General features: G+C 41.5%; 1 protein-coding gene across 2 annotated transcripts in view; it reads left to right on the top strand.

Annotated features, from left to right (window-relative positions):
• The window catches only part of LOC122560006 (cadherin-22-like), an 837716-nt gene that overhangs the window by 592963 nt on the left and 222805 nt on the right, over positions 1-21948 (top strand). For both annotated transcript variants that reach the window (XM_043710157.1, XM_043710158.1), the window contains one exon: positions 519-655. In XM_043710157.1, coding sequence (XP_043566092.1) covers positions 519-655 — 137 coding nt within the window. The remainder of the gene's footprint in view (positions 1-518; positions 656-21948) is intronic.

Here is a 21948-nt window from a genome sequence, read left to right as displayed (position 1 = left end):
CACGTGTTGGCCAGACCAGGTAAGGATGGCAGATTCCTTCCCTCAAGGACTTTAGTGAACCAGGTGAGTTTTTCTGAGAATCAACAATCGATTCATAGTCATTATTAGACTCTTAATTTCCGATCTTATTGACTTCAAATCCCACTGTCTCCCATGGCGGGATTCAAACCCAGGTTCCAAAACTTTACCTGGGTCTCAGGATTAACAGTCCATTGATAATGCCACTTGGCTGTCGCCTCTTAATCATAAACAGATTATCTGACCGTTATCACATTACTGTGTGTGGGCACTTGCTGCTAGATTTCCCACAGAGTGGCTGCTAGATTTCCCACTTTAAAAAATGACCGCATTTCAAAAGTACTTTAACTGGTTACAAAAGTACTTTAAGATGTTATATATTATATATACATGCAAGGATTTGTGTTTGTTAGTCACACGGTTGGAATGATCTATCTAAATTATGTGCTGTATTCTCACTAATGCTCTTTATTCACTGTTGTTCGATGGTGCTTTGACAGATACTCTATTGATCGTAACACTGACTTGGAGAGAATATTTAATATGGATGCCAACACTGGAGACATTACAATTGCTAAGAGGCTGGACCGGGAGACAGCAGGATGGCATAATCTCACCGTGATAGCAATGGAAGCAGGTAGATGACATTTATAAGATCAATTTGCTTTTCAATGGCTTTTGTTCAATGGAAAGGTTGAGAGAGTCATTTGTCTGGTCATGGTTTACATGCTGAAAATGTTTTTAGCCACACTGATATATGACATAGGGCATCTGTACAGAGGAGCCCCGCTTGAGAACATAAAGAACAAGGGTGGAATAATGCATACAAAGGTTAAAGGTTAATCCAGTCCACAGGAATTTGCAGGAGGTGAAGGGATGGATGCAGGGGTTAGAGTCAGAAAGGAAATTGGAAAATGGGCTGTTCTTCACCTTTCCAGATCCCTGTAATTCTGTCAGGGGCAGAGGAGATTGAGGATGCCACCCGTCTGCCAATTGAAGGTCACTGAAGAGTGGCACCGGACTGGTGCTGGTATGTCACCAGTAGTGGGTTTGCCAGATGTCCCATGGACAGACTATCAAGTGAAAACTGGCAGTCCCCAGTGGGCTCCGGTGTGGGGTGGTGGTTTGTAGTGTTTGGATGTGATGGACAGCGTAGCGGGCTGTTATTTAGTTCTGGGATTTCCTCCTTGGTGGTTTCTCCTGGCTGGCTACATTACCAGCAGCAACCTTCACTTCCACAGAGCCAGTGCTGGCCTTTTGACTGTCCAGTTGTTCTGGGAGGCAAGTTCTCAGCCTTCGAAGGGCTGACACCTTAAATGTAAAACAGTTAATTGCATCTTGAGCAGAGATTACACTGGGGCTCCTGGAAGCAACCACAGTAGAGTTACCCCAATTCCCAGCCTGCTGTAAGGGCCATCTCCATCATTAAATTCAACCCAAGTAACCAATGTAACACAGTATGAGAAAAGCTGATGAAGAGAAAAGCTAACATTCAATATTGGATAAATTAATCCAAAGGATAGGGTGTAAGCATGAGTTTTGAAGCCTTCATGAGTTTGCTGAGCAAAGAGTTAAATATTTAGATCTCTTTGAGAGACACATTATCGAATGTTCCATTATGCAGCCTTGTGTTTCCATTTCTTTTTACATTGCCACAGTTTTTGTCAAATGTGTCAAGTTTCACAGATGTATCTAATAATGCCAATAAACATTGACATTGTGACTAGTATCTCACATCCAAACAGTTACCTTACCAATTTTCCACAGTTTTGCATTCCAAACAGGGCAGTACAAATTCACATCCCTGAAAATAACATTGCTCTTAAGAATGAACTTGATGAGGCAAGTATTTATTTCTCAGCAGTTTATTTTTGCTTTCATGTCTTTACTTTCTCTTAAGTGATCATCACCTATGCCACCAAGTATAAAACTCCAAATGTACATTGCGCTTGGTGCCTCTTGTATTTTGATATAGGACTTTGAATGCTAGATGTGGTAGAGATCTTTAAAATTATGAAACGAGTTATTGGGGTAGATGTGGAGAAATGTGAAGAAAACTGGTGACTACAGGCATAAGGAGAAGGTGAGGACTGCAGATGCTGGAGATCAGAGTTGAGAGTGTGATGCTGGAAAAGCACAGCAGTTCAGGCAGCATCCAAGGAGCAAGGGATTCAATGTTTCCAGCACAAGCCTTTCATCTTGATGAAGGGCTTACGTCTGAAACAGCGACTCTCCTTCTCCTTGGATGCTGCCTGACCTGCTGTGCTTTTCCAGCACCAGACTCTTGACCACAGGCATAAGACAGTCACAAATTAATCCAGATAGAAATTCATGGGACACGCCTTCACCCAGTGCGTTGTAAGAACATAACCGGGACAAATTTGGATAAAAGCATTTTGGGGTAGGCTGGGTAGGCACAGAAGGAAGAAAATGTTCGAGAAGAAAGACTAGGGGAATTTTAATGCAGAACTTAAACACCAGAATGGGCAGGTTTGGATGATCTGTTTCTCTTCTGTAAATTCTATGTAATAGCTTTCTACTGCTGTTATTTCTTTTGCACTTTGCATTCTATGCCAGTGCTGTACATTTCTTTTGTGGTTGTTAAATGTTATTTTAATAATTCTATTTCCTGGCTAGCATTCTGTCAGACTGCATTTGAATGCATAGAGGTGGGTGACTTTGAATGAAATAACTGACCCATGGTTCACTTCAGCATATCTCCTTACGCCAAACAATTTCTGTTTAATGCACACAATGCTCCTATAACATCTGGTCCGTGGCAACTAATCCATTTTTCTCATTTCATCCACGCAGTAAAAATGAATTTCAGAATAGTTGAAAGACAGAATTTCATTTTGAGAGAGAGAGAGATGATGTTTAACTTTCGCCACTAGAGGGTGATCTCTCACACTTTGCTCATAGCTTATTACACCCAGAGAAATGTCAACATGAAGTATTTTTCTTAATTGCAGCCCTTGATTATATAAAGGGTTTTTTTAAATATGGAACAGATTTCATAGATCCCTGATTACTTTGTACTCTATGCACATGCAGCGTAGATCTAGACCATACAGGTAGAATGCTCCACCAGTTTGAGTGACATGCATTAATCTGTTGTTTTTTACTGTTGAGTGATGGTTCAAAAGAGATGTCCATGAATGTCAAATGAAGAGAAAACTAAACTCAGCTGCATGCTTTGGGCCCTGACAATGTTGTGGCAAAGGCTCTGAAGACTTGAACTTCAGAACTTGCCGCATACCTAAACACTCTCTTCCAGTACATTTACAACACTGGCATCGACCCGGGAGTGTGGAAAATTGCCCAGGTACATCGTGTACACAAAAAAAGAGGTAAAGTTCACCCTGGCCAAAGCGGTGGAGAGTGTCACCAACAGTCCTATCAAGCAGCACCTGCCTCATGGCAGCCTACTCATCCCTGCCCAGAGTTTGGGTTCCGCCAGGGCCACTCAGCTCCTGACCTTATTAAAGCGTCAGTTCAAACTTGAGCAAAAGCTGAATTCCAGAGATGAGATAAGAGTGACAGCCCCTGACATCAAGGCCACATCTTGACTGAGTGTGACATCAAGGAGCCCTGGCAAAACTGGAATCAGTGGGAATCTGGAGAAAACTCTTTGCTGGTTGGAGCCATACCTGGCCCATAGGAAGATGCTTGTGATTGTCGGAGATCTGTCATCTCAGCTCCAGGACATCTCTGCAGGAGTTCGCCAGGGTAATGTCATAGGTCCAACCATCTTCATTAATGACCTGCCCTCTGTCATAAGGTCAGAAGTAGAGATGTTCGTGATGAATGCACAACATTCAGAACCATTCATAGCCCGTAAAGTACAGAAGCAGTTCACATCCAAACACAGTAAGTCATGGTCAATATCCAGGCTTGGACTGACAATTAGCAAGAAACATTCATGCTGTACAAGTGTCATACAATGATCATATCCAACATGACCATTACTCGTTGACATTCAATGGCTGAATCTTCCATTGTCAACATCCTGGACATTATCACTGACCAGAAACTGAACTGAGCCAGACACACAAATACAGTGAATAGATCAGAGGCTAGGAATCTTGTAGCAACAAACTTACCTTCTGACTCCCCAAATTTGTCTACATTTTATGAGACAAAAGGCAGGAGTGAGATACTCTAGATGAATGTAGCTCCAAAAACACTCTGCTCTGACTTTCGCACTGCATGTGCAGGGCGGCACGGTGGCTCAGTGGTTAGCACTGTTGCCTCACAGCACCAGGGTTCCAGGTTTGATTCCAGCCTCGGGAGAATGTGCAAACTCCACACAGATATTCTCCCCGTGTCTGCATGGGTTTCATCCGGGTGCTTCGGTTTCCTCCTGCATTCCAAAGATGTGCAGGTTAGGTGAATTGGCCATGCTAAGTTGTCCGTAGTACTAGGTACATTACTCAGAGGGGAATGGGTCTGGGTGGGTTACTCTTCGGAGGGTCGGTTTGGACTAGTTGGGCCAAAGGGAATTAGATTAAATTACCTACAGTATGGAAACAGGCCCTTCGCCCCAAGTTCACACTGACCCTTCAAAGAGTAACCCACCCAGACCCATTCTCCATATTCACCCCTGACTATGGGCAATAGGAGTGGAAGTAAGGGCATTCTAACCATCGAGTCCACTCCACTATTTAGTCATAGCTAATGGGCATTTCAACTTCACTTCCCGTAGCCCTTAATTCCTTGTGAGATCAAGAATTTATCAATCCCTGCCTTGAAGATATTTAACATCCCCAGCCTCCACTGCTCTCCGTGGCAATGAATTCCACAGGCCCACCACTCTCTGGCTGAAGAAATGTATCCTCATTTCCATTTTAAATTGACCCCTTCTAATTCTAAGGCAGTGCACACAGGTCCTAGTCTCCCCGCCTGACAGAACCAACTTCCCAGCATCCGCCTTTTCCACGCCATGCATTATCATGTATGTTTCTATTAGATCTCCCCTCAACCTTCTAAACTCTAATGAATACAATCCCAGGATCCTGAGTCGTTCATCATATGTTAGGCCGACCATTCCAGGGATCATCCGCTGCACATGCTCCAGTGCCAGTATGTCCTTCCTGAGGTGTGGGGCCCAAAGTTGGACACAGCGTTCTAAATGGGGCCTAACCAGAGCTTTATAAAGTCTCAGAAGTACATCGCTGCTTTTATATTACAACGCTCTTGAGATAAATGACAACATTACATTCGCTTTCATAATCACGGACTCAACCTGCAAGTTAACCTTTAGCGAATCCTGGACTGGAACTCCCAGATCCCTTTGTACTTCAGCTTTATGGATTTTCTCACCATTTAGAAAATAGTCCATGCCTGTGTTCTTTCTTCCAAAGTTTAAGACCTTGCATTTTGCTCACGTTGAATTTCATCAGCCATTTCTTGGACCACTCCTAAACTGTCTAACTCTTTCTACAGCTTTCCCACCTCCTCAGTACTACCTGCCTGTCCACCTAACTTCGTATCATCAGCAAACTTCCTCAGAATGCCCCTAGTCCCTTCATCCAGATCATTAATATATAACGTGAACAGCTGCGGCCCCTACACTGAACCCTGCGGGACACGACTTGACACCAGCTGTCATTCCAAAAATGAACCTTTTATCCCAACTCTCTGCCTTCTGTCAGACAGCCAATCCTCAACCCATGTCAGTAGATAACCTTGGACACCATGGGTCTTCACCTTACTCAGCAACCTCCCCTGAGACACCTCATCAAAGGCCTTTTGGAAGTCTAGATAGATAGCATCCACTAGGTTTCCCTGGTCTAACCTACTTGTTACGTCTTCAAAGAATTATAAGGTTTGTCAGGCACGACCTCCCCTCTCTAAATCCATGCCGACTTGTTCTAATCCAACCCTGCACTTTCAAGAATTTAGAAATGTCATCCTTAACGATGGATTCTAAAATTTTATCAACAACGGAGGTTAGGTTAATTGGCCTATAATTTTCCATCTTTTGTCTTTCTTGAACAAGGGGGTTACAACAGCAATTTTCCAATCATCTGGGACTTTTCTTGACTCCCATGACTTTGGACACCATCCAGGACAAAGCTCTCTAGACTGACACTTTTTGCTCCTATTTCCAAGCGTCTTATCACTACCTCCGCTGCTCAGTCTGATCAACATGCACCATCAATGAGATGCAAATCAGAAATTCACAAAAGCCTCTTAGACACCATCTTCCAAATCCACAACTACAATCCAGGAGGGCAAGGACAACAGATTCACGGAAACACCACAACTTGCAGTTTCTGTCTAAGTCACTCATCTTTCTGACTTGGAAATCCATCATGGTTCCTTCACTGTCTCTGGGCCCAAATCATGGGCCTTCCTCATAGCATTGTGCACATGCCTACACCAAATGGGCTGCTGTAGTTCAAGGAAACAGCTCACCACCACCATCTCAAGGGCAAACAGTGATGAACACAAACGCTAGCCTTGCCAACGAAATGGTCATCTCAAAAAGTAATATAAAAACCTCCATTCTGAATTTCCCTGCCAACACACACTATCATTGCACTTAAAAGATAGCTTCCAATGGAAGGTTTGAAAAGATAACCTGCACTTGTGCAAATTAAGGTAGCAGTACATATTGCATCAGGATATATGTTGAGAAAGACAAGGTGATCTTGTATAATTCAAAAATCAAAACCATAATCATGAGTCTATGATACCCAGGAGGATATATATCCAGCTCATGCAACAGTCTGAAGTAAATATACTCTTAGATTTCAAACTGGATTTGGATGTGTGTCTGGTTTATAAAAAAAGCACAGTCCTTTTTTTTTTAATTCTCAAGCAGAGCTCTGACATTAATTCACCTAACTGGCAATCTAACAGTACAATTTCTGTGTAGCGTTTACATCCAATCTTAGAGTTATAGAGTCATACGGCATGAAAACAGACCCTTCGGACCAACCAGTCCATGCCAAACATAATCCCAAACTAAAGTAGTCCCACCTGCCCACCCCTGGTCCATATCCCTCCAAACCTTTCCTATTCATTGCTTATCCAAATGTCTTTTAAATGTTGTAACTGTGCCAGCATCCACCATTTCCTCAGGAAGTTCATTCCACAGACAAACCACCCTTTGTGAAAAAAAATTTGTGCCTCATTTCTTTTTAAAAGCTCTCTCCTCTCACATCAAACATGTGCCCCGTAGTCTTGAAATCCCCTGTCCAAGGGAAAAGACAACTACCGTTACCATGGGTAGCATGGTGGCTCAGTGGTTAGCACTACTGCCTCATAGCACCACGATCTCAGGTTTGATTCCAGCCTTGGGCAACTGACTGTGTGGAGTTTGCACATTCTCCCCATATCTGCATGGGTTTCCTCCCACAGTCCAAAGATGTGCAGGTCAGGCACACACCCTGTGCAGGTCAGGTGAATCGGCCATGCTAAATTGTCCATAGTGTTAGTTGCATTAGTCAGAGGGAAATGGGTCTGGGTGGGTTACTCTTTGTAGGGTTGGTGTGGACTGGTTGGGCCGAAGGGCCTGTTTCCACACTGTAGGGAATCTAATCAACCCTATTTTTGAAATATACAAAGCCACTGGAAAATGACATCATTCCAAGGCCATTAATTCATATTTGTTGAAATATCTGCCTGTTTAGATTTATGATAATCAAGGAGAATCTTCAAAGAGATTTCAATGGGATGTTGTAGTTGACAAAGATGCTCACTAGAGCTTTATAATGAGGCAACTTGCAAATTTACCATCAGAAAACGATGACGTTATGAAACAGGCAGTACAATTTGTCCATTAGGTATGTTTAAAAAAAAGGACTGAAGAAATCTGAAAGAAAAACAGAAATTGCTGGAGAAACTCAGTGGGTGTGACAGCATCTGCGGAGAGAAGGTAGAGTCAATGTTTTGAGTCCAGTTCTGAAGTGTCACTGGACTCAAAATATTAATTGTTTTTTTTCACTCCTTAGATGCTGCAAAGTGAGAATTTTATGATTAAGATCTTGTTAGATCATAGGTCAGTGTGAAGTGGAGCTAAGTTTTCATTAGGATATGAGCAGCAACGTTTTGGTTGTGCTAAAGTCTCTGGGATGAGGAGCAAGCAGGCCTGCAAGCTTATGCTAATGTAATATTGTGCTTATTTTCAATTGTAATTACTTTGAAGGAATGAAAGTGCAGATTTTGGGGGATGATTTCTTTTAAAGCATTCATAAATGGGACACAGTTGGTTGGGGATAAAGTGAGGACTGCAGATGCTGGAGATCAGAACTGAAAATGTGTTGCTGGAAAAGCGCAGCAGGTCAGGCAGCATCCAAGGAGCAGGAGAATCGACGTTTCGTGCATGAGGCCTTCTTCGGGAAGGGTTGGGTAAGTTGGTTGGGCCAGCATTTATTGCCTATCGCTAGTTGGAAGGTGGTGGTAAGCTGTTTTATTGACTGTAGCACATTTGTAATAGGTGCATCCACAATGCTGTTCGGGAGTGTGTTCCGAGATTTTGATCCAGTGACACTGAAGGAACGGTGATATATTTCCAAGTCAGGATCGTGAGTGGCTTGGAGGGAACTTGCAGCAGATGGTGTTCTCATGCAAGTGCTATCCTTGTCCTTTTCAATGGTAATGATTATAGGCTTGAAATACGTTGTCTCAGGACTCTTGATCAATTTCTGCAGTGTGTCTTGTACATGTTACACACTGCTGCTATTAAGGGTTGGTGGTGGATGGAGTGGATGCTGATGGATGTGGTGCCAATCAAGTGAGCTGTTTTGTCATGGTTGGTGTAAAGCTTCTTGAGTGTTATTGAAATTGCGCTCAGCCAAGCAAGTGGCTTTGAGCGATCACATTCCTGATTTGTTCCTTGTAGGTGGTAGGTAGGCTTTGTGGAGTCAGAAGGTGAGTTTGATGCAGATTTCTAGCTTCTGACCTGCTCTTGTAGCTACAGTACTTATATGGCTAGTTCACTTCAATGGTAACCCCTAGGATGTTGACAGTGGGAGATTTAGCAATGATAATGCCGTTGAAAGTCAAGGGCGAGTGGTTAGATACTATCTTTAAGAAGTTGCTTCCGCTAGAGAGTTCATTTCTGGCGAAGCACCTGGCTTCCAGTAAATAATCACGAGGCCAAGTTGTTTGGAAAATAAACAGCAGAAAAACAAGAGTTCAACAAAAAAGCTCATAAAAGTGGTGAGTGACTTATAGTTGTGACTGTTCTTAACCGAGGTTTTGTGTTCTTAAATGTATCTGGTTGAAGACCAAGGAACCTTCTTTTCTAGCAATGTACACTTGAAATTCAGCATGTTATAGTGAACTAAGCATCTTGGATAGCCATGCTGAGAATAGAGAAAGCTGTAGATTTAAGACTCCAGAGTTGGAGAGTTTCAGGAGAGTGCTAACCTGAGATGGTTATACTTAAAAAGGTCAGCTCGTGTTGAACTGGATATTTACAACTGGGGGATCGTTGGAAGAACTTCCAAGGGAAAACCTTACCAGAAGCAAGCAGTAAGTCCAAGAAATGTCAACCTTTGTATTAATTCTCACAGCTGTCAGTTGTTTAACTGTTCAAATTTTAATAATACCTGTCTTGAATTCTGTGGATGTAAGTCAAGTACGTGGACAAGGAAATTTAATTTAAGAAGTTCAGTTTAGAAAATATTAACAGTTCCTTGTACTTTGAAGATCTTTACTTTATCTGCCCCTTTGCGATAGTTATTAATGTGTGTTTTTTTTATTTCTGTTTTGTCAAATTATTTTGACTAAAATGACAAATCTTGACATTTCATCATTTTAGTAATAAACTTGTCTTTCAGATTCTTTAAAGAACATTAACCAAGTCTATTCCAAGATCATAACTTTTAAAAACTCATAAGTGATTTCAGTTGAAGACAGTACTTTTGTGATGTTATATTTTCCACTCTCTAAGGTAATAAAATACGGTGAAACATCCTTCGCAAATAATTTACAAGGCTTGCATTGTTTTTGGAATAGTGCCTTCCTGACTGACTTGTAAGAAACTTAAAACCATCGCATTGGCCTTTGGAGGAGGTGGAAGTGCAGAAAAAGAGCCCCATATCTATTTTGGCAATGACAGTATAATTTAAATTACAGTTACTAATTGATATTAAAAATACCCAGGGATTCCATAAACAACCTGCCACTCTACAATTCCACAGATTGAAGCCTAAAGTCCAAAGCACTTTGACATGTATTAGACCATCTTGTTCCTAATAGGAGTGACCAGTGCAACAATGTCACCACAATGCAGTTGCTGTTTCCCTGCACCCCCCCCCCCCCCCCCCCAACACCAAAAGCCTTTTCTTTTCCCAACTTAGCTTCTTTTTTACCCACCCCTCCCCCTCAGGCCATCAAACTTGTCAGGTGTGGAGCTTTCAGCGCCCCGCAGGATCATAGATGGCACTGCCAGATGCTGAGCTCTCCTGCTGAGACATACATTTAATTAAATAATGTAAGAAACGTGTACTATTTGGCAGGTTATCATTAGGAGTGAATCCAGCTCTGTTCTTATGTCTGCCTTGTAACAAACAAGTTGTTCTTTTAAGATATTGAATCTGGGTCACAGATTACCACCTGGAATTGTTTATTTAAAGTACGGTCACAGAACCATCACTGAGTCTAAAGACGTATTGCTTGTGTGTAACTGTCAATTAATTACAAAACATGTCAGTAATCAAGACTAATATTTATGTAGCACCTTTCATTACTTGAGAATAATATAAACCTTTTTATTATTAAATCTTTTTTTAAAGTTAAAACTGTATGAAGGGCTACCAAATCCTAAGAGCAAATGTTGAGGTTGATGGATGACAGGCTTGTTATGATGCCCATATCCTAGAATGAATGAAAGAATCTGATGTTTAGCTGCATTACATGAAGTTACAGCGTTTGTGTGGGGGTGTCACCAATAATGAAGACTTGGACTAACAGCTGGACAATCCTGAAATGTTAGTCATTAAATGTATGTGCAACCCATTTCCATTTATTTCTTTTGAATGCCAGTACCTGTAGCCTTGATAACTTGCACCATGTGATGGGAAAGCTCCTTTTGAAGTTGTGGTATTGCCTCTTCATACAGCCTCTAATTGGCTGCAGGAGGGATGGTATTATTGGATCTAACTAATGCTAAATCAATCTTTCCACATGTCTGCCAGAAAGACTGCAAACCGCAATTCTACCAGAATCCCATACAGTTTTAGGTATAAGGTGCATAATTGCCATTAGATAAAAATAATAGAATTAGAGAATTGTGTGACACGGAACGAGGCTATTCAGGTTATAGTGCCTGCACTGTACATTCTTTGAAAGGTCTGTACAATTAGTCTCTCTCTTTTGCTCCTTTCTCCATAGCCTCTTCCCCTCTTTGAAAGTTATAAATGAATCCAACCCTGCCATCCTTCCAGACAGTGCATTCCAGATCATAAATATTTAAGATGTTAAAAACAATTATCCTTACCTCTCACATTGTAATGTAATGTTTAAACAACAGAAGAGTCTCTCTTTAATATAGATTTTTTTTAAAAAATAAAATGCTGGATATAAAATCATTCATTGAAATGGATGCAATTTGACATTATTGTCACTGCCATATGTGGCCCTGGGCAGCCAGCAGATGGTGTCTGTATTGGAACAGACTTGAGTGGTTGTGAGAAAGAGCAAATGATATCACCATAGCTGTATGTGTGGTGAATGAGTTAAAGTACAACTTCCCTGTCCAAATATATTAATTCAGTTGGCTCAGTAACAGCAATGACTTCACTCCCCCTTTATTGATTGTGAACCGACATTGGTTATTTAGCATTTGCTTGTCTTTCTCAGCTTCTGATTTTTGTCCGTATAAAAATAAAGCTTGTTTCATGCATGGTCACAGAAGGTGGTCCAGCCGTTTTCATTCTTGAAACATTTCCAAAATATCTTGGTCATCTTTCTCAGGGTCTTGATTCTTATCAAAACTCTGATCTTACTGAATGATTCTTGATCCCTTGCATCTGAAAGGCTTTCAGCAACACTCTCATTCAACTTACCTTAGTTGCTAGTATATTTTCCATGTTCTGCACTTGAATCAGTGTAAATATATAATGAATAAGCAAATTGATATGAGTTGGAAAGGCATGAGTGATTGACTTGCAGCAAAATTATAACACGATTGTTATTCCTCTCCTCATGCAAGTGGTATTTCCTTCAAAACACAATTTCTAATGGAACAAAATGAGCTTGGTTATTTGTATAATTGCAAAGAGACCAAGTATGTTCAAATAAATTCAAGATAATTTATGGAAGATAAATTAAAATTTCCACTTTCAAAACAGAAAAGATTTTGTCAGTCATCTATGATAATACAAATGGCTTTGTTAGAATAGGTCACTTTGATGGGTTAAATATCCTTTCTTTATTCATTTGTATCTTAAGGAAGGCAATTTAATTCTTCCTTTTGTGGATGTTTTTGAACAACCAGAAGATTTTTTTTTAACATATGGGGAAAAGAAGGGTAAAACTGCAAGAAGTATAGTGGCTAGTGGGGTGCAGGTTGGGGCTGCTGTTGGTTGGATTCAACTCCATGGAAAAGTATGAAAACAATGAACAGAATGGAAAAGTCAGGAGAGGTTATTAAAGTCTTAAGAACTCACAATAGGACAAAATGTTTGGAAAGGGTTAGAAATCTAACTTCAAGCATATTAGATAAAGGGATGACAATAAGAAGAGGGGTGGTAAATGCAGGACTGAAGGTGTTGTATCTGAATGCACGCAATATACGAAATAAGGTAAATGAGCTTCTGGTGCAGACTGAAGTTGGCAGGTATGATGGGATGAGCAACACAGAGACGTGGCTGCAAGGGGATCAGGACTGGGAACTAAATATCCAAGGATATGTATCCTATTGAAAAGACAGGCTGGTGGGCAGAAGGGGTGGGGTTGTCTTGTCAGTAAAAAAAATGAAATTAAATCAATAACATTAAACGAAGTACAGTCAGATGATGTAGAATCTGTGTGGGGAGAGTTGAGGAAACACAAAGGTGAGGAAACCATAATGAGAGTTATCTACAGGCCTCCAAACACTAGTCAAGATGTTGGGCACAAGGTACACAAAGACAAGGTTCCAGTGATCATGGGGGATTTCAATATGCAGGTGGATTGGGAAAATCAGGTTGGTAGTGGATCACAAGGAAAGAAATTTGTGGAATGTCTATGAGATGATCTTTTGGAGCAGCTTATGGTGGAGCTCACTAGGGAACAGACAATTCTGGATTTAGTGTTGTGCAACGAGCCAGACTTGATAGTTGAAGGTGAAGGAACCATGAGGAGGCAGTGACCGTAATATGATAGAATTTTCTCTGCAATCTGAGAGGGAAACGCTGGAATCAGACATAATGTTATGACTGTTGAATAAAGGCAAATGCAGAAGCATGAGGAAGGAGCTGGGCTGAATTGACTGGGAGGGGAGCTTGGTGGAAAAGACAGGGGAACAGGAAAGGCAGGAGTTTCTTGGAGTAATTTGAGAGAGACAGCAAAAACTCATCCCCAGGAAAATGAAGCATACTAAAGGGAGGATGAGGTAACTATAGCTGACAAGGGAAGTCAGAGACAGCATGAAAACAAAAAGAAAGCACATAATGTGGTGAAAGCTAGAGAATTGGGAAGTCTACAAAGACCTACAGAGTAAATCAAAAAGAATCAAAGAGGGAGAAGATTAAAATGTGAGGATAAGCTAGCCAGTAATATAAAAGAAGATTGTAAGAGTTTCTTTAGATATATAAAGAGCAAAAGAGAGGCAAAAGAGAGGCAAAAGTGGACACTTGGCTACTGGAAAATGGCATTGGAGAAGTAGTAATGGGGGACAACGAAATTGTGAAGAATAGCCCATACCTCTATTCTTCCTACCTTGTGTCAGTCTTCACAGTAGAAGACATGAGTAACATTCCAAACAATTTAAGAGAGTCGGTGGGTGGGGATGTGATCAGAGGTGAATATGGTGACCATCACTAAGGAGAAGGTATGAGAAAAACTGAAAGGTCTAAAGGTGGATAATTCACCTGGACCAGTTGGGCTACACCCCAGAGTTCTAAGGGAGATAGCTGAAGAGGTAGTGGACGTGTTAGTGCTGATCTTTTAGGAATCACTGGAGTCAGGAATGGAAAATTGCTAATTTAACACCCCCCATTTAAGAAGGGAGTGAGGCAAAAGAATTCCTGGAATTTAGAGGCTGACTAGCCTGACCTTGGTCATTGGTAAGACTTTGGAGTCCATTGTGAAGGCTGAGATTTTCTGACTTGGTACATGGTAAAATATGGTAAAGTCAGCATGGTTTCATCAAAGGAGGTCATGCCTGACAAATTTGTTAGAATTCTTTGAAGAGGTAACAAGCAGGTTAGACAAAGGAGAGCCAATGGATGTGATCTACTTGGACTTCCAGCAGGCTGCTGAGTCAGATAAGAGCCTATGGCGCAAGAGGCAAGGTGCTACCAATGATAGAAGATTGGCTTTCTGATAGAAAGCAGAGAGTGAGGATAAAAGGGTCTTTCTCAGAATGGAAGCTGGTGACTAATTCAGCTCCATGAGGGTCAATGTTGGGACCACAATTTTTCACTTTAAAAACATAATGATCTAAATGAAGAAACTGAGGGTATTCTGGCTAGGTTTGCAGGTGATGCGAAGGTAGGCAGAGGGGCAGTAGCATTGAGGAGGTGGGGAGGCTGAAAAAGGATTTGGACAGGTTAGGAGAGTGGGTAAAGAAGTGGCAGATGGAGGACAACGTGGGATAGTGTGGTAGGAATAATTGAGGCATGGACTACTTTCAAAATAGGGACAAAATTCAGAAATCTGAGGTGCAAAGTGATTTGGAGTCCTAGTCCAGGATTCTCTTCAGGTTAATTTGCAGGCTCAGTCAGTAGTTAGGAAGGTAAATGCAATGTGTTGGCATTTAGTTTAAGATGATTAGAATATAAAAGCAGGGATGTACTTCTGAGGCTTTTTAAGGCTCTGGTCAGAACATAATTAGAACATTGTGAACAATTTTCAGCCCCATATCTCAGGAAGGATGTACTGGCTCTGGAGCAGGTCCAGAGGAGGGTCACAAGAATGGACCCAGGAATGAAAGGCTTAACATATGAGAAAGATTTGAGGGCTCCGGGTCTACACTCATTGGCATTTAGAAAGATGAAGGGGTATCTAATTGAAAGTTACAAAATACTGAAAGGTCTGGATCGTGTGGACATTGGGGAGATGATTTCATTAGCAGGAAAAACTTCGACCTGAGGACACAGCCTTAGAGTAAAAGGAAGACCTTTTAGAACGGAGATGAGGAGACACTTCTTCAGCCAGAGAGTGGTGAATCTATGAAATTCATTGCCAGGGAAGGCTATGGAGGCCAGGTCATTGAGAAAATGTAAGACAGAGATAGATAGGTTATTGATTGTCAAGGCAAACAAAGGTTACGGTGGGGAGGGCGGGGGAGGGAGAGGTCGGGGAGAAAGCAAGAGAATGGGATTGAGAAACTTATCATCCATGATTGAATAGTGGAGCAGACTTGATGGGCCGAATGGCCTATTTTCTGCGGCTTTATCTTGTGATGTTATTGAGTTGCAAGATGAAACCAAGTTACATTTATCTCAAGAGGGTTGGAATATAAAAGCACCGTTGTGCTACTGAGACTTTATAAAGCTCTGGTTAGGCCCCATTTGGAATACTGTGTCCAGTTTTGGTCCCCACACCTCAGGAAGGACATACTGGCACTGGAGCGTGTCCAGCAGAGATTAGAGATTCACACGGATGATCTCTGGAATGGTAGGTCTAACATACGAGGAACGACTGAGGATCCTGGGATTGTATTCATTGGAGTTTAGAAGACTAAGGGTCACACGGATGATCCCTGGAATGGTAGGTCTAACATACGAGGAACGACTGAGATCCTGGGATTGTATTCATTGGAGTTTAGAAGATTGAGGGGAGATCTAATAGAAACTTACAAGATAATACATGGCTTGGAAAGGGTGGACGCTGGAAATTGTTTCCATCAGGCGAGGAGACTAGGACCCATGGACACAGCCTTAGAATTAGAGGGGGTAAATTCAGAACAGAAATGCGGAGACATTTCTTCAGCCAGAGAGTGGTGGGCCTGTGGAATTCATTGCCGCAGAGTGCAGTGGAGGCCGGGACGCTAAATGTCTTCAAGGCAGAGATTGATACATTCTTGATGTCACAAGGAATTAAGAGCTACGGGGAGAATGCTGGTAAGTGGAGTTGAAATGCCCATCAGCCATGATTGAATGGCGGAGTGGACTCGATGGGCCGAATGGCCTTACTTCCACTCCTATGTCTTGTGGTCTTATGGTCTTAAGTTGAGGAGCAAATATTGTACACATAAAACAGAGGGATTTTAGGTCTTGATGACAATAATGATTACTAATGCAGTAAACATTAGTGCACTTGAAGTTTTCTGATTCAGTAACTTGCAATAGGACAGCAGTTCTGAAACTGGGGTCTGTGACAGTGCCAGGAGTGGGCAACATGGCAATTGTTCAGCAGATGCAGTAGTTTACTTACCTGGGCTACTCTGTTCTTCCTTCAGTTACCCTTTGTGCTCCTCCTTGCCTGTGCCTCTACTCATTCCAGGTTCCTGCTTTCCCTGCAGTAGTGAAACAGTCACACCCATCTTTATTCATGGGAGTAGGGTGTCGCTGGCTTTGTTAGCATTTATTGCCCATCCCTAGTTGCCCAGACTGGAGTCAGCCACATGTCTTTGAGTCTGGAGTCGCATGTAGACCAGACCAGATAAGGATAGCATTTTTCTTCCTGAAAGGATAATAGTGAACCAGGTGGGTATTTTTTGACAATGGATTTGTGATTATAGTGAGATGATTCGAATCCAAGTCCCCAGGAATTTACCTGGGTCTCTGGATTAACAGTCCAGTGATAAAGCCATTAGGCCAATGCCTCCCCCCTCATCTCACTGATCTCTTACAGCATCATCACAACACTTCACATGCAACTTTTTTGTGACATGTTCTTCAATGGGGTGATGTCAAGATTAGTAACCCCTTTGAAAAGAAGACCTTCATTCCAAGAAATTTGTGAAACATTGCAATAGACTTTTGCATCAGTTTTGGAAAGGATGTAAGTTGGTTGACAAACTCTGGTATTAACTTGACAGTATTGGCTGAATGGAATTTATGTATGTTCTTGCACAAATGAAAACAATCCTGAATGAGAGGTGTGAAGGTGGCATGACAGAATCTTGTTTTCACTATTGGGCGGCAAGGTGGCTCACTGATTAGCACTGCTGCCTCACAGTGACAGGGACCCAGGTTCGATTCCAGCCCCGGGTGACTGTCTTTGTGGAGTTTGCACATTCTCCAAGTGTCTGAGTGGGTTTCCTCCGGGTGCTCCGATTTCCTCCCACAATCCAAAGATGTGCAGGTCAGGTGAATTGGTCATGCTAAATTGCCCATAGTGTTAGGTGCATTAGTCAGGGGTAAATATTGGGTAGGGGCATGGGTCTGGGTGGGTTATTCTTCAGAGGGTTGGTGTGGACTTGTTGGGCCAAAAAGCCTGTTTCCACATGGTATGGATTCTATAAAAAGAGGGTTTAAACTCACTTGTCAGAGGTATGGAAACCAAGAAGAAATGTTAGAGAATGGCACCAAAAGGCAAACAATATTAGGGAAGGCAGATACTACGAGGAGAGGAAATAGTTATTAAACAAAAACAGAAATTGCTGATGAGACTCCGCATGTCTGGCAGCACCTGTGGGAAGAAAGCGGATTTAACATTTCGAGTCCATTGACTCTTCTGAGGTGGAAACAGAGCCATAAGATGTAGGAACAGAAATTAGACCATCCATCCCATCGAGTCTGCTCCGCCTTTCAATCATGACTGATACATTACTCAACCCCATTCTCCCACTTTCTCCCAGTAACTCTTGATCCCCTTGATACTCAAGAACCAATCTATCCCAGTCTTAAATATCCTCAATGACCTGGCCTCCAAAGCCTGGTGTGGCAGTGAATTCCATAGATTCACCACTCTTTGGCAAAAGAAGTTTCTCCATATCTCCATTCTAAAAGCTCTTCCCTTTACTCTGAGGCTGTGCTCTCGAGTCCTCGTCTCTCCTGCCAATGGGAACATTTTCCCAACATCTACTCTGTCCAGGCCATTCAGTATTCTGTAAGTTTCAATTAGATACCCCCCCCCCGCCCCCCCCCATCCTTCTAAACACCATCAGGTATACTCCCAGAATCCTCAAACATTCCTTATATGTTAAGCTGTTCATTCCTGTGATTATTCTCCTAAATCTTCTCTGAACACGCTCCAGGGCCAGTACATCGTTCCTGATATATGGAGTCCAAACTGTGCACAATACTCCAGATGTGGTCTGACCAGAGCCTTATGGAGTCTCAGAAGTACATCACTGCTTTTATATTCAAGTCCTCTAAAATTAAATGCCATCATTTCATTTGCCTTCCTAACTACTGACTCAACCTGCAAGTTTACCTTGAGAGAATCCTGGACTAGAACTCCCAAATTGCTTTGCACTTCAGATTTCTGAATTTTCTCCCCATTTTGAAAATAGTCCATGACACTATTTTCCCAAGATGCTGCCTGCTGCAGTGTTCCCATGAGCCTCAGCGCAAGCTCGAAGCACAGCATCTCATTTTTCACTTGCCGACTCAGTGGTCTCTAGGACTCAACATCGAGTTCAATAACTTTACAGCATGATTCCATCCTTCCATGTTCCTGTTATGACATGGAATAAAAAACTGAAAGCACTGCAGATGCTGGAAATCAAGGAGTTCTGAGGAAGGGTCACTGAAAATAAACATTAACTCTGATTTCTCTCCACAGATGCTGCCAGGCCTGCTGAGCCTTTCCAGCAATTTTTGCTCTTGTTTCTGTGATGACATGAGTTGCTTTTAGCACAGAGACCCATTCTCACCTACTCATATACCCATTATCACATTATATGGTTTGCATTCAGCACAGTTAACCTAGTTTCTCACTCTTACCTTGTATAATCTTCAGCATCTGCAGTTATTTGTTTCATTCAGTGTATAATGGAAAGTCATAAAGTTTAAATTAGGGTTAGTGTGAATGTATATGGATTTATGATATTACAAAGAAGTTTGGTAAATTGCAGATGTAAATCGCCATGTGGAAATATGAAGAAAACTGTAACATGGACCAAAAAAGGGCAGGACTGGATATTAAATATTTGTGGACACAAACTGTTCAGGAAAAGGTAGGAAAGGAGGAAGAGGTATAACAGTAAAATTAAGGGGAGATGACAGTAATCAGAAAGAGAGTATTCCAGAGGGGTCAAGGATCAAAACCTTTTGGTTAGAGCTAAGGAATAAAAAAAGATTTACTCACACTGCATGGTGTATTTTATTGACCGTGAACTAATGGGAAGGGTATAGGGAACAAATTTGCAAGAAAATTGTAGAGAAGCGCAAGAACTATGGAATAATAATAATAATGGGAAGTAAGCTTTCCCTTAATATTTTTGTATCATCTCACCTCAAAAGTCTGTCAAGGGATAAATCCACTCATGTCATCCTAAGTTCCACTGCTTATAAAAAAAAACTTTAAAAGCATTTCCAGAAAGATTACCTGAAGAGACTTATTCCAAATGATCAGTTTTGATGGTTGTACTGATTCAGTTTGGTTAAGAATGAGGTTGGTGGAGTGTATTATTGCTCTAATCCCACTTCTTCCTGTAGAACAACATCAAATAAAAACAAAAGTTCCCAGTTACTGCAATGACCAATTAAATAACTTGCCACAATCAGATTTTAAATTAAGAAAGAATTATCGACTTGTTTTCCTCCTAAATGCAACATTATTTATTAAACAGCCAAACCTACTCAAATTAAGATGTAAAATTTGCTAACTAGTATAGTCTGTAATATGGGAGAATGAATGTTAATCCATTGAAATAACACAACACATATTTTTAAGCACACAACTTCATATATCAGGTAAAAGATAAAGAACAGATTTCTCTGCAGATTGACTTTCAAAGGAAAAAAAAACACTTTGGTCAATGGGTTTTGGATCTTGAGGAATAAAATCAAGTATGGAATCTATCATCTTCTGATCCAGTGGTCTGGTACTCACAGTCAGGTGACTAAATTGATATAGTGGTCTATGAAGTCTTGTCAGACACAGCTTGCTCATGAAATACAAGACTTAGATGTTGTTTCACTAACGGTTCTAGAAGAACAAACAAGTTACATGCTGAACAAAAGGGATTTTCCAGAAACAGGAAATATCAACATGGCAACTCCTCTACCCTCTCCCTTCCCACCCCATACCCCTCACCCTAGCCCACAGAATATCAGAACAAACTCAACACCTTTCAAGCAGCCCCAGGTCTCCATCTAAACAAGCAGTGATTACAAGGTGTGTGATTTCCAAAGAAGCCTCATTCAAAGAAAATGTTCTGATGTCCACAGTAAAATTTTAATGACCTTTTAAAGAAACTAAATGTTTTTATGTATCTGTCACCATGTTAGATCTTGGTCTATCAACCTGACATTCTAACCTCAGGATTAGACAGAGCAACATGGTTAGAATTATATGTGATTTCCCATGAGCCATATTATGTTAATCAATTGGAGCTGAACTGTTCAAGCCCAAAGCAGTAATCCTAAAATACCATTTATTAGTCAGAGTCAGATTTTAAACCATAGATTAATGAGAGTTTAAAAGAATGTTCTTTTTTGTTGAAACCTAAGACAAGAGTGTGGCAAAGTCATCCCATATTTATAAAGGCTTCCATTTATAGTGACGCTTTAATATAGCAAAACTGCCTCAGGAATGTCACAGTACAATCAGCCAAAAGCTGATCCACAGCCAAAGAAATATTGAAGTAGATAATAGGTTTATAAAATCATAAGGAGCGTGGATAGGATGAATATGGGATGGCGCAGTGGTTAGCACTGCTGCCTCACAGCGCCAGGAACCCGGGTTCAATTCCAGCCTCGGGTGACTGTCTGTATGGAGTTTGCACATTCTCCCCGTGTCTGTGTGGGTTTCCTCCCACAGTCCAAAGATGTGCAGGTTAGGTGAATTGGTCATGCTAAATTGCCCGTAGAGTTAAGTGCATTAGTTAGGGATAATGGGTCTGGGTGGGTTGCTCTTCGGAGGGTCAGTGTGGATTAGTTGGGCCAAAAAGGCCAGTTTCCACACTGTAGGGAATCTCATCTCATCTCATCTAATAGCCAAGGTCTTTTTTTCCCAGAGTAAGGGAGTCCAAAACTAGAGGCATTGCTTGAAGATGAGAGAGGAAAGACATAAAAGGAATATAAGAGGCAACGTTTTTTTTACAGAGAGTGTATGGAATGAGCTACCAGAGGGGGTGATGGAGGCTGGTACAATTACAACGTGCAAAAGGCATCAGGATAGGAATGGTTTAAAGGGATATGGGCCAAATGCTGGCAAATGGGACTATGTTTGTCAGTGTGGACAAGTTGGACTGAAGGGTCTGTTTCTATACTGTACACCTCTATTACAAGGTAGCCTTTGAGCAGGTTTTGAAGGCAGAGAGAGGCCACAGGTTGAGGGAGGAAATTCTGGGCTGAGAATCTAGATAGCTTAAAGCAGGACTGTTATTGCTGCGGCAAGGGAAATAGAGGATGCACAAGGATTATGTTTATTTTAGCAATGGAAAGGGATAGGTACATAATGCAGGGCAAGAGTTATTAAGGGGTAAAGGCAATTATGATGCGATTAGGCTAGATTTAGGATGCACAGGATGGGGAAGGAAACTGCAGGAGATGAGTACAATCGAAATGTGGAGCTTATTCAAGGAACAGCTACTGCGTGTCCTTGATCAAGGTGTACCTGTCAGGCAGGACTGAAGTTGTTGAATGAGGGAGCCATGGTTTTCTAAAGAAGTTGAATCCCTTGTCAAGAGGAAGAAAGATATGTTAGGAT

This window comes from Chiloscyllium plagiosum, chromosome 20 (assembly GCF_004010195.1).
Source record: "Chiloscyllium plagiosum isolate BGI_BamShark_2017 chromosome 20, ASM401019v2, whole genome shotgun sequence".
NCBI classification, from domain to species: Eukaryota; Metazoa; Chordata; class Chondrichthyes; order Orectolobiformes; family Hemiscylliidae; genus Chiloscyllium; species Chiloscyllium plagiosum.
The sequence above is the reverse complement of the archived record's forward strand: the minus strand, read 5'-3'. Positions and strand labels throughout refer to the sequence as shown.